The 15,889-nt window shown below is 38.0% G+C and overlaps 1 protein-coding gene across 3 annotated transcripts in view; it reads right to left on the reverse strand.

Annotated features, from left to right (window-relative positions):
• The window catches only part of ITPR2 (inositol 1,4,5-trisphosphate receptor type 2), a 465,227-nt gene that overhangs the window by 327,998 nt on the left and 121,340 nt on the right, over positions 1-15,889 (reverse strand). For all 3 annotated transcript variants that reach the window (XM_070494990.1, XM_070494989.1, XM_070494991.1), the window contains 3 exons: positions 11,815-11,966; positions 7,515-7,614; positions 6,783-6,943 (listed from right to left, as the gene is read on the reverse strand). In XM_070494990.1, coding sequence (XP_070351091.1) covers positions 6,783-6,943; positions 7,515-7,614; positions 11,815-11,966 — 413 coding nt within the window. The remainder of the gene's footprint in view (positions 1-6,782; positions 6,944-7,514; positions 7,615-11,814; positions 11,967-15,889) is intronic.

The raw sequence follows: 15,889 nt of genomic DNA on the forward strand, positions 1-15,889 counted from the left end.
CACCTCCTAAAGGAACCTTAACAACTTGGTGGCGCCTTTTTGGCTCTGGCTGTGCAGAGGCAGGAGGAAAAAGAGGAAGCTCACAGACACGACCGGACCCAGCCACCTTTGATCTCAATGGCTAATGCCTCAAGTTACCATAAAACATGAACTCTGAGCCCTCCATATCAGATCTGGCTGTGGACCAGTTGAGACCAGTCAGGTGGAGGCAACCATACAACTGATAGAGAAGATGAGAGAAGGCAGAGAGAGGAGAAGCAAAAATCTCCCACCCAAGAAGAGCCTGAATACTCAAATTTCAAAGCACATGAGGAAAAGTGACACTAAGAAAACCAGTCATCATACTTAAAAATCAAGAGGCCGATTCATCACCAACAAAATGCAAGTAACAGAACAATTTCAAAATAACTCTTAAATAAGTGTGTTTTCCATCATCAAAGTGATAAAGAAAGCAATTATATACAAAAAAGGCAACATAAAAAGGGGCAGATACAAACGAAGAATAGGCGGGGATGCAAAAGAACTAATAGAAATATGAGCAAATTATACTCATTTAATTAAAAATCTAATTCATGAATGCAAACTATTCTGCATGCATTCTAAGAAAAATTAGTGATTTCTATGACAGTATCAAAAATTCAATTCAGAAAGCAGCACAGAGAGATACGAAGAGGCAAATTGTAAAGGGCAAGTTAAGAGATAAGGAGGATAAATTAAGAGGATCCAGCATGTATCTAACAGGAATTCCAAAAAAGAGAAGACAGAAAAAAGCTAAAGCAGCAATATTTGACAGAAAATGGCTGAAAATTTTCCAGAACTGAAGGAAGACATAAGTAATCAGATTAAAAGCATACCCTAAGTACCAAGCCGGAAAAACAAAAATAAATCTTCCTTATCTAAAAAAAAAACAAGCTCATAGATATAGAGAATAGATTGGTGGTTTCCAAAGATGGGGGTTAGGGGGTAGGTGAAATGGGTGAAGAGAGTCAAAAGGTACAAACTTCCAGTTATAACATAAATACATCACAGAGATGGAGTGTACAGCCTGGTGACTACAGTTAATAATACTGTACCGTGTATTCGAAAGTTGCTAAGAGAATAAACTTAAAATTCTCATCACAAGAAAAAAAATTCTGTAACTGTGTGTGGTGATGGATGTTGACTAGACTTACCGTGGTGATTATTTCACAATATATGCAAATATTGAATCATTATGTTGTAAACCTGAAACTAATATAATGTTGTATGTCAATTATACCTTCAATAAAAAAATACGTAAGAAAAGAACTTCCTTGTAAACACATTGTAGTGAAACTTCAGGACATCAAAGACAAAGAAAAAATCTACAAAATAACTAGAAAGCAAAGAAAATATGCCAATAAAGAATAGCAACTCTATCAACAAAAGACTTCTTATTGGTAACAAAATGTGCCAGAAAATAATTAAATTGTAACTTTAAAATACTAAAGGAAAATAATTGTCAATCTAACATTCTATAGATTCATAATGTGGGGGCCTAGAATTGGCCATCCTAAAATATGTCCCTCTGGTATGAGGATTATTTGGGGCTGGTTACTTTGCAGACAGGAAAGCAACTGAAAAGTAGAATTTACTTACCCTTTGTTGGGAAACATTTACATTTGTAAGGGAAATCTCCATCTGTAAAGTTGTCTCCCTCTCTGTACCAGGAAGAGGGAGATGACCTTATCTCTAGAAACTCTTAATCAATGCCAAAGGCAAGGACTTAAATCTGCATTTGTTTACTGTACTTGTGTGGTAATCTCCCATGATCCACTCCCCCTCCACCCCCAACATCCTCCTTTGTCATTAGCTGGATATGATATTTAAGGTGGTGGCTTCAGCCATTTTGGCGAATTGCTCAGCTTGCCTGAGCCTCTCCCACGTATACATGTTATAAAGCTTTGTTTAATTTTCTCCTCTTATTCTGTCTCATGTGAATTTAATTCGTTCTCTGGCCAGATGAACCCAGAGAGGGTAGAGGAAATGTCTTCCTCCCCTACAATAACTATATACGTAAAGTAGCACATAACAGTGGAGGTAAAATGAAGACATTTTCATATATTAAAAAAAACTGACCAAACTTATAACCCATAGATCCTGACTGAATGGCTTAAAGAATGAATTTCAGCAAAAATTAAAGTGAGCTAAGGGAGAAGACTTGAGATGCAAGAAATAAGGGCAAGCAGAAGAAGAGGTAAAATATATTAAGAAATATAACTAACAACAAAAGCAATTTTTAGAAACTAAAATTTTTAAATGAAAAGAATAAACACAGAGCTATAGTTCTAGACAACTATTGCAAGCAAAACGAGAGAGAGAACACCAGTGCATAATTAAAGCCTTGAGAGGTACTTTACTCCTATGAGAAGACAGAAATATTTAATAACTTCAAGTTTTGTAAGAAAGAATATACAGTTAAAATGTATGACAAGAACTTAAGGGCAATTGCTAAAAAATAGCAATATGACCTAAACCTTCTAAACCAGTAGAGGAAAAGGAAAAATGGAGAGAAAATGTAAACTTTATTAATCTAACAGAAAGCAAGAGAAAAGGAGAGGAAAAAGAAAAAAAGCTACACTAAAGGAAAAAGAAAACAATAAGAATAAATCCAAACACATTACTTATCAAATGAAAGTGATTAAACCTGAAAATTAAAATAGACTATTAGATTAGATTTTAAAAATCCAGGGGCCAGCCCAGTGGCATGATGGCTAAGTTTGTGCGCTCCACTTTGGCAACCCAGGGTTCACAGGATCCTGGGCACCAACCTACACACTGCTCATCAAGCCATGCTGTGGAGGTGACCCACATACAAAATAGAGGAAGACCGGCACAGATGTTAGCTCAGGGACCATCTTCCTCAAGCAAAAAGAGGAAGACTGGCAACAGATGTTAGCTCAGGGCCAACCTTCCTCACACACACACACACAAAAATCTAGCTCTCTGCTACTCACAAGAGATATTACTAAAACAAAATGACCAGGAAATCTGAAATAAATGGATATTGATAAAGAGGTATCAGACAAACACTACACAAAAGAGAGCTAGTACAGAGACAGTACTATCAGGCAAATAAAATTTAAGTGAAAATGATGTTGTTACAGAAAGACATTGACTTTGAATCAGAAGGACATCTGATCTGGTGATCACATGTTGAATGACCAATATTCCAGATCCTGAGCTTCTATCGCAGGGAATTAGAACCAACCTCAAGTCAGTAAACTGAATGAAGAAATGGCCATAGTGTGGCTGTTCACTACCACATTATCACCACATGTGGATGCTGCATGCCCCAGTGCCTGGCATATACCAGGAGTTCAATAGTGCTGGAAATAAATAGATACTGAACTATACACGCCGTAGAGGAACGCCACATCTTTTCCTGTACCCTTAGAGGAAAAATATGGTGCAGAAATTCTGGTTTATGATTGTATGTGTCACTTTCTCCAGCTCTGAAAGGCAGTTAACCTCCCTCCATTCTCCCTCTTCTCCCACCCCCAATACGTTCCCAATATGTATTATCTATTTTGTTGATGCAACTATGCAAAATAAGATCAGAAAATTCCACTGAAAAACGTCTGAGGTTGAAGACCTTGGAGCATAACACAGGAGCTGTGCCTCCTGAGTCCGTTCCTGGGGTGAGGGAAGAGGCAGCTGAGAGAGAGAGAGGATTCAAATAACACAGGCATTTTTGAGCCAGATCTACAATATTCTACCACCTTGGCTTTGACCTTGTATCATTCTTCCTGGTTTTGAGAAAAGAATATCTAATAATAACTTCATTCTCCAGAGGGAAAAAAAAGTCAGAGTTGTGAGGTATTTTCAGAAAGAACTTTACACTGAATTCTAAAACCAAGAAAATAGTACAAATGCATTCAACTATACCAATAAGCTCTACTGTGCTGACAGGCAGCTTTGAATAAATTTTGATGGAAGGTGACTTTTTGGAAATTACTAAATTAAAATCAATAATTGCAACTTCCCATTTCTCAGGCAAGACTTTCTTTTTGCTATGATGTTTTTCACTCTATAACAATGGGAAAAGAAGCAAGGGAAACGAAAACGCATGATCCTGGTCAGTCCTGGTCCAGCACCTTCCTTAGAATCATGCTGAAAGGTCAAGATTCTCTTTGGCGGCAACTTAAGAAGAGCGACTAGCTCAGGGTTGCAGCCAGGAACGGTGGAGTGCTCATAATCAGAATCTTTATTTGTCCTCTTCTTCAAGGAAGACCTTACTGCTTAGCAAGGGAGATTTTTTAAGGGAGGCTGAGTAAGTTTCTGTGCATACGTGAGAGTGACAGAAACAAACAGATTCATCAAAAGAGGAGTTAACAGACAAATCACAGGCAAATAAAAAGTGCTATCTGCATATCGGATTCCATTATCTGTCATAATTTGGCTCAGATAATTAATTATCTGTAGTCCAGAAGAGTGGGGCAGTTGTTTCAGCTTCTGGCCTTTTTTTATTTCCCCCAACAAGGTTGGAGGTAAGATTGAATAGAAATTGTTGTGAAAACAAACAATAGTTGTTTTCAAATGCAGGTTTGTTAGGGGGAAAACAGAGGTAAGAACAGAGGAAGCTGAGAAACAATTATTCCAATTGTTTGCACATTTAGGATGTTTTTCTGTCGACAGGGGTGGGAGGAAGCAAGTTGGATTTTTTTGTTCCTTTTTATTGTAAGATAAATATCTAAAAGACCATAAATCATATACGTTTAGTTATGGAATACTTATAATGTGAACCCCATAAGGCCACCACCCACAGCAGGAAATGGAACATTTCAGGAGCCTCCTCAAATTCCTCCCCTCTAAGGGGAACAGCATCTGGATTTCTATGGCAATCATTTCCTTGCATTTCTTTATAGTCTGCCAGTTTCTTCTTTTTTTAAGTAATTTTATTGAGATTATAATGGTTTATAACTATGTAATTTCGGGTGTACATTATTATTTATCCATTTCTGAATACACTTCATCATGCTCACCCCAGTAGTCTAATTTTTGTCTGCCAATTTCTTAAGCATCCCAAAGAAAGAGTTTAGTTTTGTTTACTCTTGAACTTCACAAATATTACTACAGGGAATGCCTTTGTGTCTGGTTCTTGCTTAATCTAAAGTTTATGAGATTTATCCAGGTTGTTATTCATAGAGGCAGTTCCTTTATTTTCATTGCTCTACTGTATTTCATTGTAGGAATATACCAAGATTGTACGCACCTATTCAACTGGTGATGAACATTTGGATGGTTTTCAGTTCGGGGTTATTTAGAATAAGGCTGAACATTCTTAAACATGTGTCCTTGTACACAAGTGTAGAAGCTTCTTTTGGACAGATGTTCAAGAACACTCTCGGGAGTGGAACTGGTGAGTGTTGGAGCGTCTGCTTCTTCGTGTGTGTGTGTGTGTGTGTTAAGAACACTTATGAGATCTACCTTCTTAAATTTTTAAGTGCATAATACAGTACTGTTAACTAGAGGCACAATGTTGTATGGAGGATCTCTAGAACTCATTCATCTTGTATAAATGAAACTTTATACCCATTAAACAGAAATTCCTCATTTCCCTCTCTCCCCAAGCCTCTGGCAACCAGCACTGTACTCTCTGTTTCTATGAGTTAGACTATTTTGCAGCATTATTAACAATAACCAAGATACGGAAACAAGCTAAATGTCCATCAACAGATGAATGGATAAAGGAAATGCAATATATACATACAATGGAATACTATTCAGCTTTAAAAAATATGGAAATCTTGTCACAGGTGAACCTGAAGGACATTATGCTAAGTGAAATAAGCCAGTCACGGGAGGACAAACACTGCATGATTCCACTTACGTGAAGATGGATTCCATCTTTGTTTGCTAGTTACCATCAAGCTATTTTCCAGAGTGCTTATACCAATTATCACCTCCCCAGCTGTGTATGAGAGTTCTGATGAATGCCTAGGAAATTGGTCAATAGTTTTTCTGCTTCAGATTTAAAGATATGTAGCAGATCATGGCAAGGAGAAATATAGAGAATTCTTGTGCTCTGGCATCTTGGAAACATACTGACTTTACAACCACACATGATTGAATCTCCCACTTACTGTGTGAGCTTCCCCAGTTTGCCTAACCTTCCAATTTTCCATGTAAAATAAGAATAATGTCCATCTTGGGGCTGTTTGAAGGATTAGATAAAATATATTTACAGTGCCTAACACAGTACCGACACAAAGTAGGGATGAAATAAATAATTGATAACTATCAGTATCATTCTCTTTCTCATTTATTCCCAAAACCAGAGTTGAAGAATCAAGGATCCACTTTCTCTGAGGGAGTTACAGAGATAGAGAACTACACCCTGTTTCCTGGTATTATATATTTGTTTGTTTTGTGATTCCCGAGCAGAGAAATGTGTCTTGAATAAATAAGAACACAAAAACATAAAACTCCTGTTAGAACTTTTAGAACTCTAAATCCAGATATCAAATCAAGTTCAGCAAAAGGTATTGAAAATTTTTTATGACACATTTAAAAAGAAAGATCAGAGAGTAACTAAAAACAACTGTTTTCAAGCCAAGCTAAAATGGAAAACGTAAATATTCCACCAGATTTTAATGTCACCATTTTCATCACTCACCACGATCTGCTCATTCAGAAGCAGGTGTTCTGCTATGGAGAACATTCTAAATATTCCCTTAGAGTCATTCATTTACTTGAGCTTCACTGCAAGAGTTGGCAACTGACTCTTGATGATTTAAGAGCCATTTAAAAAAGTTACTCACCTCCTTTCATTCTGAGTTATTGTGCCATTTTCCAGTTTTTTAACTGTGGTCGCTAGCACTTTATTTGCATCATTGGCAAAGTCTAAGTCTCGGACCTCAGACAGCGGGACAGACACAATGGCAAATGCTTCTTTATCTTCTTTTGTTTGGCAGGTTCCGATCTGCAAAGTGTTTTTCCCATTAAGATTAGTTGTTTGTTTAAATAACTATGCAGTATTTTTCAAGTACTAACGCATCTTGTTACTGTTTAAGAAATATAAGACAGGAACAGATTATCCAAACCCAATAATCCCCACATGCATCATCCGCTATGAAAGGCTGTAGGGACACACAGACCTTCCGTGCCCATTTCCTGCCCTGTTCCCAAAGCCCAAGTGGAAACGTACCCCTTTCACACTTGCCCTTTGCTTCAGTGTCAGCAGAGTAGAGAGCATGTACTCCTGGAATCCCCTCCCCTTTCTACATGCTGCTCCCACTCTTTTGGTATCTCCCCCTGAATCTTCCTCCTGATGGGTATCATCATTTGGCATCATCCTCCTGCATCACAGCCCCACTGCAGCCAAGCCACTTAGTTTGCTACCTAAGCAACTAGTGGACATAAGTGCTTGATGAAATTAATTGCAATAACCTCTAATATTGACGAAGATGGATTGTAAGGAACATGTCAAACACCTCCTGATCCTATTAACACGACATTTGGCTGAAAAATCAACCATTCTCAGCAATATTTACCTTCAACATAACAGGCCTCTCTTCATCTGTGTCTATGGGGATACTAGTACTGGTTACCCATGTGTTGGTACATAAATGCCTTAACCGAACATAGGAGTTCCTAAAAGCAAAATAACATGAAAAACAGATTATAAAAAATTTGCACACTTATGTACTACCACATTTAACAGTCTCATACACGATGTGAAAATAAATATGTTTTAGACTAGTAACTGACTCAAGTGCAGACCAGTCTGGTTTATGAAAAATTCTGAACTACAGACTATTTCAAAGCATGCAGTATTATGACCCAGACCAGTGGTTCTCAAAGTGTGGCCCCTGGACCAGCAGCAACAGCATCACCTGAGAACCTGTTGGATATGCAAATTCTGAGGCTGCGTCCCAGCCCACTGCATCAGAAACTCCGAGGGTGGGCCCCAACAATGAGTATTTTAACAGCCTCTCCAGGCAATTCAGATGCATACTAAAGTGCGAACCACTGATTGAGTAACCATCTCAGCTAAAACCGCTGCCTGATGTAGTCCTTTTTGTAGTTTAATCTTCTGCATGTAAAAGTATATACAGTTGATCCTCATTATTCACGGATTGCATGCTCACTAAAATTTATTTGTAACCCCAAAATCAATTCTCAGTGTGCTTTTGCAGTCATTCTCAGACATTCACAGGGTGGCAAAAAATTTGAGTCCCTGGCCGCACATATTCCCAACGAGGCCGGACAAGGCGATGCTCTGCCTTGTTTCTGCTCTCTCAGAGTAAACGTGTCCTTTTCATGGTCTATTTCGTGCTATGTTTTTAACATTTTTGTGCTTTTTGTTGCTGAGTTCGCAGTTTAAAACAGCACCTGAGCATGGTGCAGAAATGCTGTCTAGTGTTCCTAAGAGCACGGCTGTGATGTGCATTACGGAGAAAATACTCGCGTTAGACAAGCTTTATTCAGGCATGAGGTACAGCTCATGGTGGTGAGTGTGATGTTAATGAATCAACAGTATATATTAAATAAGGCATCTTTAAACAAAAATACACACAAAACAAGGTTATGTATTGATTGACTGATGAAAATATTGTGACCAGAGGTTCACAGGAACCTAACCCTATATTTCCCCTAGGAACAATGGCTCAGTATTTACCAATTCAGCATCCCAAGAAAAATAAGAATCAACTGTACATGAACTGTGAGAGAGTGCCTGAGAAAGAGCAGCCAGGACACCATTCCACTCAAATATTATCATTTGTAGTGAAACTCTTATCATCATCACTTCTTTCACAAAAATGGGTAAAGTGTCTTTTAAAAGAAAAGCATTATTGGTAAGTTCTCTGCCTTCAACTTGCTGAGAGTTCAGAAGGAAAGGAAAGGTATAAATAAGTCATACAACATGACGCAGAAAGCATTAGGTCAATAAGAGAAAACCAAATAAAACTCCAAGGGCCTCAGGGGAAGAAAAAAATTCATTCAACATAATAATTCTGCTCATTTATAAAAGTAGATAAAATAGAGACTGAGTTTCAAAAACCTAAAATAGCAGAGATCCAATCCTTGTCCAAATAATCAGAAATTCTCAAATACTTCTGATATACCACTTACCACCTTCTGCATGAAATGACACAGGAGATGATCGTTGAACTCAGTTGTCTTCCCCCTTGTATTTTAAGTATCTGGAAAGTGGGGCCATAGCTTACTCCGTTCTGTGGCCATATCCCCTATTCTTACTATACTTGTTCAATATATGCTTACCGAGTCAACCTAGATTACCGAGTTCCAAGCTAAAGAGATTACACTTGAGTATAATAATTTACAATTTGTAAGAATTTTCAAAATGAATAACTCTTTAGGACCTATGCTACACAAGTCTGTTGTTATTAAGATCCTGATATAATCTGAATGTCTAAAATATGAAGGCACTGTAGCATAGTGGTTAAGGGTACAGACTTTAAGTTCACACACTCCAGGATCAAATTCCACTTCATGAGTGTGACATGGGCCAATTAACCTAACAACTCAAAGCCAGTGGTTCCCCAACTTTACTGCACATTAGAATCACCTGGAAAATTTTCACAGTCCTATGGCTCAGGTTGCACCACACCATTTAAATCTGAATATCTGGGAGTAGGAGCCAAGAATCAGTACTTTTTAAAGATCCCCAGGTGTTCCAATGTGCAGGAAAGGTTGGGAACCACTACTCTGAGCCCTTGATATTTGAAGACTAGTCCACAAACCAGCATCATCGGCATTACCTGAGGCCTTGTGAGAAATGCAGAATCTCAGGCCCCACCCCAGACTGAGTGAATCGGAATCTACACTGTCATCAGATGCCCAGGTAACTCAGGTCACGTTAAAGTTTGTGAAGTAGTGATCACAGAGTGTGAACTTTGAGAAACATTGGACTCCTCATTGGAATTACCTGGGTAATGCTAAAAAAAAGGGGGGGGGGCAAACTTGCATCCCACCCCCCAAGACTCTGACTTCACTGGTCTCAGTGCAGCCAGAGCACAGAGAGGTCACAGTGCTGCACAGGTGATTTCAATTTACAGCCAACTTGAAACGCACTGCTCTAAGTTGCCAGTTCCTGATTTGTAAGCGTTGCTGCCAGAATTAAATAAGATAATATTTATAAAGAACTTGCCACAGGGCTTAGCACACGGAAAATGCTCAGGAGTTATGACAGTAGTTATTATTAAGTGTTAATTAATGTTAGGTTTGATACAATAAATGACAAGTGAATCCATGTTGATACAAAATGCTGTTCTATACTGAGAAGAGCTTCAACAGTTCTAAACAGTAGTAGATTAACACTTCCATATAAAGTGAGGCTCAGGGGCCTTGTCAAGGGCCCATACACTTTGTAGTGAGATCCTATCATTTCCTTAGGCAAACTTTCTTGGTTAGAGTTCAAGAAGAACTCAACTTTTCATGAGTTCAAATCTAAAATGATTAAAGTCAGTAAAGATTGATCAAGATCCCAATACTCAGAAGAGAAAGCCAGAGACCTGGATCAGGTAAAACCTTCAGAGGGGATCTCTTTACCGGCTTATATGTTTGGAACAGGGAAGAATGAGAGATGGCTCATGTAAGGCCAAGATTCGGCAACATTTCTCCCAAATGAAAACAGTGAGGTAACACCCTAGGAAGCTCAAAGGGCAGTATTTCTCAGCAGCGTTGATACAGCAACTTTTTACCCTCCCTGAAAGTAACCTACACAACAACGTCTGCATTGTTCAACCTAACTTCCAACCTAAACTTCAGCCTAACCACTATCATCTGCCCAAGGCCAACTACAATCACACTCTATGAAGGAGAATTCAGAACCATCCTTCTTAGCCTAATCATATGGGCAAGACTCCTCTATGCATCTAGAGAGGGCGCCATAGTGCTATGGTTGGAAGGTAGACAAGTGTAGGCAAAGAGCTTAATTAAAATAGTCTAATCCAAGCAAAAGAACGTAAGTTATCCTCTTGCATTAAGTTCTGGCTACCTGATTAGCAATGCCCCTCGCCATCCCCCTCACTTGCTCAGGTCCAGCTGCTCTTGATCTCCCAGCTGATCCTTCAGCACACCTTAGTAAATTTCAAGATTTTTCCATTTCGTGTCCCTGCTGCTTGAAACACTCCTCCCAGATGAAGTGGACTTGATCCCCCAAATCATTCACATCTTTTCTCAAATGTCTTCAAATGTTCTCAAATTTCAGAGAGGCCATTTCTGAACTCATACCTAATGGAACTCTCGATACGCTTCAAGTTTTCTTCAAAGCATTTTCATTACCTGACCTTATAGTTTGATTATTGGTTTATTTATCTATGCCTCTCTCCTCCTTTTGAATTTAAATACATAACCAGTTTGTTCACTGTTGTCTTCCCAATGCCAAGGGCAATGCCTGGAACGTAATCAATGTTCAATAAATATTTGTTGACTGAATGACTAACTAAATGAACAAATGGATGAATGAATGAAATCTGGAATTTGATATGAAATTGTCATATGTGAAAATAAATTATATAAGTATCAACAGAAATGCTTCTGGAGTGTTTTTCATTTTAGTAACCAAAGACCATACAAGTAATAAGAATAAATGATTCTCATAAATTTTTCAGAATTTTTTTGGTCCTGCACATTTTAATTATTTATAGGAATAAAACAAATTATGTTAATCTACTCACAAAAGAGGCATGATTTTCACCCTCGTTCTTCACTTACGCTTGCTCCCTTGATATGGGAAAAATTATATTAACGTTGTGATTTTAATTCCTTACCTACCAGTAAAATTATTCAAAGAAACATTATCATTTAAGCTTTTTTTTTTTTTACCTTGGAACCAGACAGTCAGCTCTCTGAAGAGTTGTAGCATCCAGTTCAAAAAGGGACGCAATGTCATTTCCATGTGGGACTGAGACCAAAGTGTACATGATCTTCTCCCCTGCCTGGCGTTTCTTCTTTGACGTTGGGAGATCTCCATCTCTCTGTTGAGGAGGTGCAAGGTTACTTACTTTTATCAGGTTTCTTACTATCTTCTCCAATTAATTGGGAGATAAGGTTTAAATTTGAACGTTATTTCTTCATTGGATTACAGAGATGTCTATTTCACATAATGCAGAGAGTGCAGCTCAGGCCTGACAGCCTTTGAGGGAATTACTATCAACAGTGAAAAGTCACACACTCCTGGAGGGGTGGCTTGACCTGGGCACATTCTCAAGACACCAACAGTCACAATAGTCATGGTCCCCTCCCTTGTATTAAGCCTGTCTACACAGTAGTAATTTTGACCACTCCAAATTTAAAACAAACACAGAGAAGTAACAGCGTGGTGAATCATACAGATTTCATAAGTTGATGAGTAAGCATGGCAGTATTTCAGAGTTACTGCCTAAAGCCCCAAAGATGATTGGGACATTAACCTGGAGAGAAGGGGGAGCAACAGCAATGTTCCCCTTCAGTCCATCGGTTTGTTCCATTAGATCCAAGAACATACTCCAAGGGCAGATAAAGTGAAATAAAGTGAGATCTTCACAAATAGAAGGCTTCACGATGATGTGAAACTCAGTCATTATTTCCAGGTCACCCATACCATTTTAAGCAAGCAACAACACAACATGAATGATTATTTATTTTTACTTGAACTTCCCTGATTCCCAATGCCCCATGGAAGAATGTGATGCACATGAAACCTATATGTGATACAGCAAATACACTATAAGCTTGGTAATTAAGTACATAAATATAACTACTTATACATATTCATCAAAACAAGTAACATTTTAAGATAAGAGAGAGAGAAACTGATTGCCATTATACCATCACAGGAAGTTGAATGAAAGTAGGGGAGAGAAGGGATGCTCAAAAGGCAATTGAAAGCAGTCAACATCCAATGACTAGCATTTATTTAATAGCTGCCATGACAATGAAATATTACACCTAATCATTCCAAAACATTCACTTGAAGTTCCATCTCAAGATTGTGAATATCATTTTCTTTGGATCAGAAAACCCTTGCAGTTTCTTTCTGGTGTGTTCTGTAAATGGTGCACAAATTGGTAGCACCACTGAGCTTTGAACTGGCAGAAGAATTGCCAGGCTTCCTAAGCAGGAGGAGGACCGATACCTCCTAAATCCCACACAACCCAGCAACACCTCGTAGCTCTTGTCATCTTTGACTTATATGTCTTCTGCAGAGACCAAAACTCAGAGTTAAATGAAGACAGGGGCCTGGCAAAATGAGGAGACAAAGGAATATGTTCCAAACAAAAGAACAGGACAAATCCTCAGAAAAAGGACTGAATGAAACAGAGATAAACAATCTACCTGATAAAGAGTAAAAACTAATAGTCACAAGGATGCTCACTGAACTTGGGAGAAGAACAGATGAATACAGGGAGAACTTGAACAAAGAATTAGAAAATACAAAAAAGAACCAATGAGAGCTGAAGAATACAGTAATGGAAAATTACAATACAATACAATAATGAAATAATGAGTGAATACAATAATGAAAAATTCACTAGTGGTAATCAACAGCAGAGTAGATGACACAGAAGAACAGATCAGCAATCTGGATGACAAAGTAGAGGAAATCACCCAAGCTGAACAGAAAAAATCAAAAGAAATTAAAAAGAATGAGGACAGTCTAAGGGACCTGAGAGACAACATCAAGTGCACTAACATTCTCCTTATAGGTGTCCCAGAAGGAGAAGAGAAAGACAAAGGGGCAGAGAACCTATCTGAAGAAATAATAGCTGAAAACATCCCTAACCTGGAGAAGGAAACAGACATCCAGGAACAGGAAGCACAGAGAGTCCCAAAAAAGATGAACCAAAAGAGGCCCACATCAAGACATGTTATAATTAAAATGTCAAGAATTAAAGATAAAGAAAGAATCCTAAAAGCTACAAGACAAAAGCAACAAGTTAGATACATAGAAAACCCCATAAGGCTATCCACTGACTTTCCAGCAGAAACCTTACAGGCTAGAAGGGAGTGGCATGATATATTCAAATTGTCGAAAGGAAAAAACCTACAACCAAGAATACTTTCCCCGGCAAGGTTATCATTCAGAATGGAAGGAGAGAGAAAGAGTTTTCCAGACAAGCAAACTCTAAAGGAGTTCATCACCACTAAAGTGGCTTCACAAGAAATATTAAAGGAACTTCTTTCAGTGGAAAAGAAAAGGCCACAAATAGAAATAAGAACATCATCAAAGATAAAATATCGCTGATAAAGGCAAATATACAGTAAAGACAGATCAACCACCTATAAAACTAGGATGAAGGCCCAAAGACAAAAGTACTAAAACCATCTATACCTATAAGAAGAAGGAAGGAACTAAATGCAAAAGTGTGCCATTTCATTGATCTCTGCCACATAGCTCAACTTGAAAATCCAGGTGTTATACTAAGATATGGATTGCAAAGAAGCAGTTTTCCCTGGATATTCTGAAATGTAAGGGTGACACGAGAACCACACTTCCGACTGACTGCAAAAAGCTGAGGCAAGAAGGTGTCAAGGACTGCTACACAATCCTCTTACACAGGGCCCAGGAGAACACCATGTGCAACTAGGAGCTCCTTCTCAATGGCAAAAATGGTGGGGACATCTGATACTGAAGATGATGATGACTATGATGAAGAAGGCAGAGAGAGGTGGAAGGAGGGGATTTAAGAAGAGAAAGTGATAATTCTAAAAGAAAGAAAACAAAGTTTGTTTTCATTATTTCCTTATAACATGAAAACTTGGGGAGAAATAGACCACAAGAATTACAGTCACAAAGAAATATCATAGAAGAGCTCTTTTCTGGATTTTTACAATGCTATTGGCAGCCAAAAGAAAGAACCTCCAACACAATGAGTGTTGATTAATACATGTGAGAGAAGATTGCCTCAGAATGTAAGAACACAGAAATAATGGACAAGGTCAGTCAGTTGTACAAATAACCCACAGGATTTTTGTGAATATGTAGGCAAAGAGATTTGAGCACAAGTGGCTTATATGGAGCATTAGAAAGGCACAATTAAAATATGACTTTAAGGAAAATAAAATCTGACCAATTATATTGAACCATGTTTGAAGAAAGGCTTTAATAGGAGAAGATGAGCATGTAGCCTAATTAAATGGAGAGTCAATGAGCAAGAATTGACCATTTCTCTCACCAATGCCTAGTGAAGATACAATGAATGAGTATTCCAGTCTTCTTGGAGGAATACCATATCCCTAAAAGGAATATATGTCATCTAGTTTCCTGAGACTCCTGCACACCAATCTTCTAATTATAACTTAGCTTTTGATATAGATTTTCCTTCAAGGAAAATGCACTAACTGACCCAACAATTTAGATCTATCTAGCAATTGAAAGTTTACACTATGGTTTATACATCAGTCATTCATGAGTTCATTTAGTGTGAGTCAGTCCTCCTGTATGCACCCTTTTGAAATGCTAATAAAAAGAATTTTCTAGACTTATTTAAAAAAAAGAGCACATTCAAGTTCCTAGAGATTGCCCTCCTACCTCATCCCTCTTGGTAATATCTCCCTGTGGGGGGGCCCAACAAGAGTAGTCAGGGACCTCTCTATTTTGACATTCTTACATTGCAACAATAAAAATCTTTTCCAAAAAGAAAAACCTCACTAATTAGGGTTAATTAAAAGAAGTCTCTCTGAATTACTCATGTTATTTAAGACCTGTGGTTTAATTTTAATTACACAGGATAAGTGGGATGTACTAAGGTACTCCTAAATAATTTGCTTAGGTCTTTGGAAAAAAGCTTTAATGAATAGATAAGTTCTAATTATAAATAGCATAACAATTATTTATTTGTGAAAAAGAGCTTCAAACATAATTACAAGTTTTTTAAAACGGTGCTGTAGTCTTAAACATTCTGCCTTTACTCTCATA

The sequence above is a fragment of the Equus asinus genome, chromosome 22, assembly GCF_041296235.1.
Source record: "Equus asinus isolate D_3611 breed Donkey chromosome 22, EquAss-T2T_v2, whole genome shotgun sequence".
In the NCBI taxonomy this organism is placed as follows: domain Eukaryota; kingdom Metazoa; phylum Chordata; class Mammalia; order Perissodactyla; family Equidae; genus Equus; species Equus asinus.